The following is a 345-nucleotide window of genomic DNA, read 5'->3' on the forward strand; positions in this document are numbered from 1 at the left end:
TTGTTTTGAAACAAACTGAACCTGGTGAGTGGCGCGAGGCTGGAGGAACCGAAAATGTACAAACTAGTTTAAAACCTGGGTCGGTGCTAAGGGGCCGCAGATGGATGGCGAGGCGGGGGGGTCCGGGGCCCCCCTAACTGCTGCCCATGCCCCCGGTCTCCGAGGAGAGCCTGCAACGAGAAAAGGGCGTCAGAGGGACCCCCACGGTGGGAAGGGCGGCACAGGGACCCCCCAGCACCGCAACGGGGACGGGGCGCGCCCTCGGACAGGCGACAGCCCCTGGGGGAGCGGGCAGGGGGGCGGCCCCGCAGGGGACCCCCCCTCAGGACGGGGTTGGGGGTTTGG

General features: G+C 68.1%; 1 protein-coding gene across 1 annotated transcript in view; it reads right to left on the reverse strand.

The window, feature by feature from the left end:
• Nucleotides 1–46: 46 nt before the first annotated feature.
• Nucleotides 47–345, reverse strand: part of PCBP2 (poly(rC) binding protein 2) — an 11,425-nt gene continuing 11,126 nt past the window's right edge. Inside the window, 1 exon segment of the mRNA XM_017741205.1 lies at nt 47–170. Coding sequence (XP_017596694.1) covers nt 134–170 — 37 coding nt within the window. The 3' untranslated portion in view covers nt 47–133.

Source organism: Corvus brachyrhynchos, unplaced genomic scaffold (genome assembly GCF_000691975.1).
Source record: "Corvus brachyrhynchos isolate BGI_N302 unplaced genomic scaffold, ASM69197v1 scaffold318, whole genome shotgun sequence".
Taxonomy (NCBI): Eukaryota; Metazoa; Chordata; class Aves; order Passeriformes; family Corvidae; genus Corvus; species Corvus brachyrhynchos.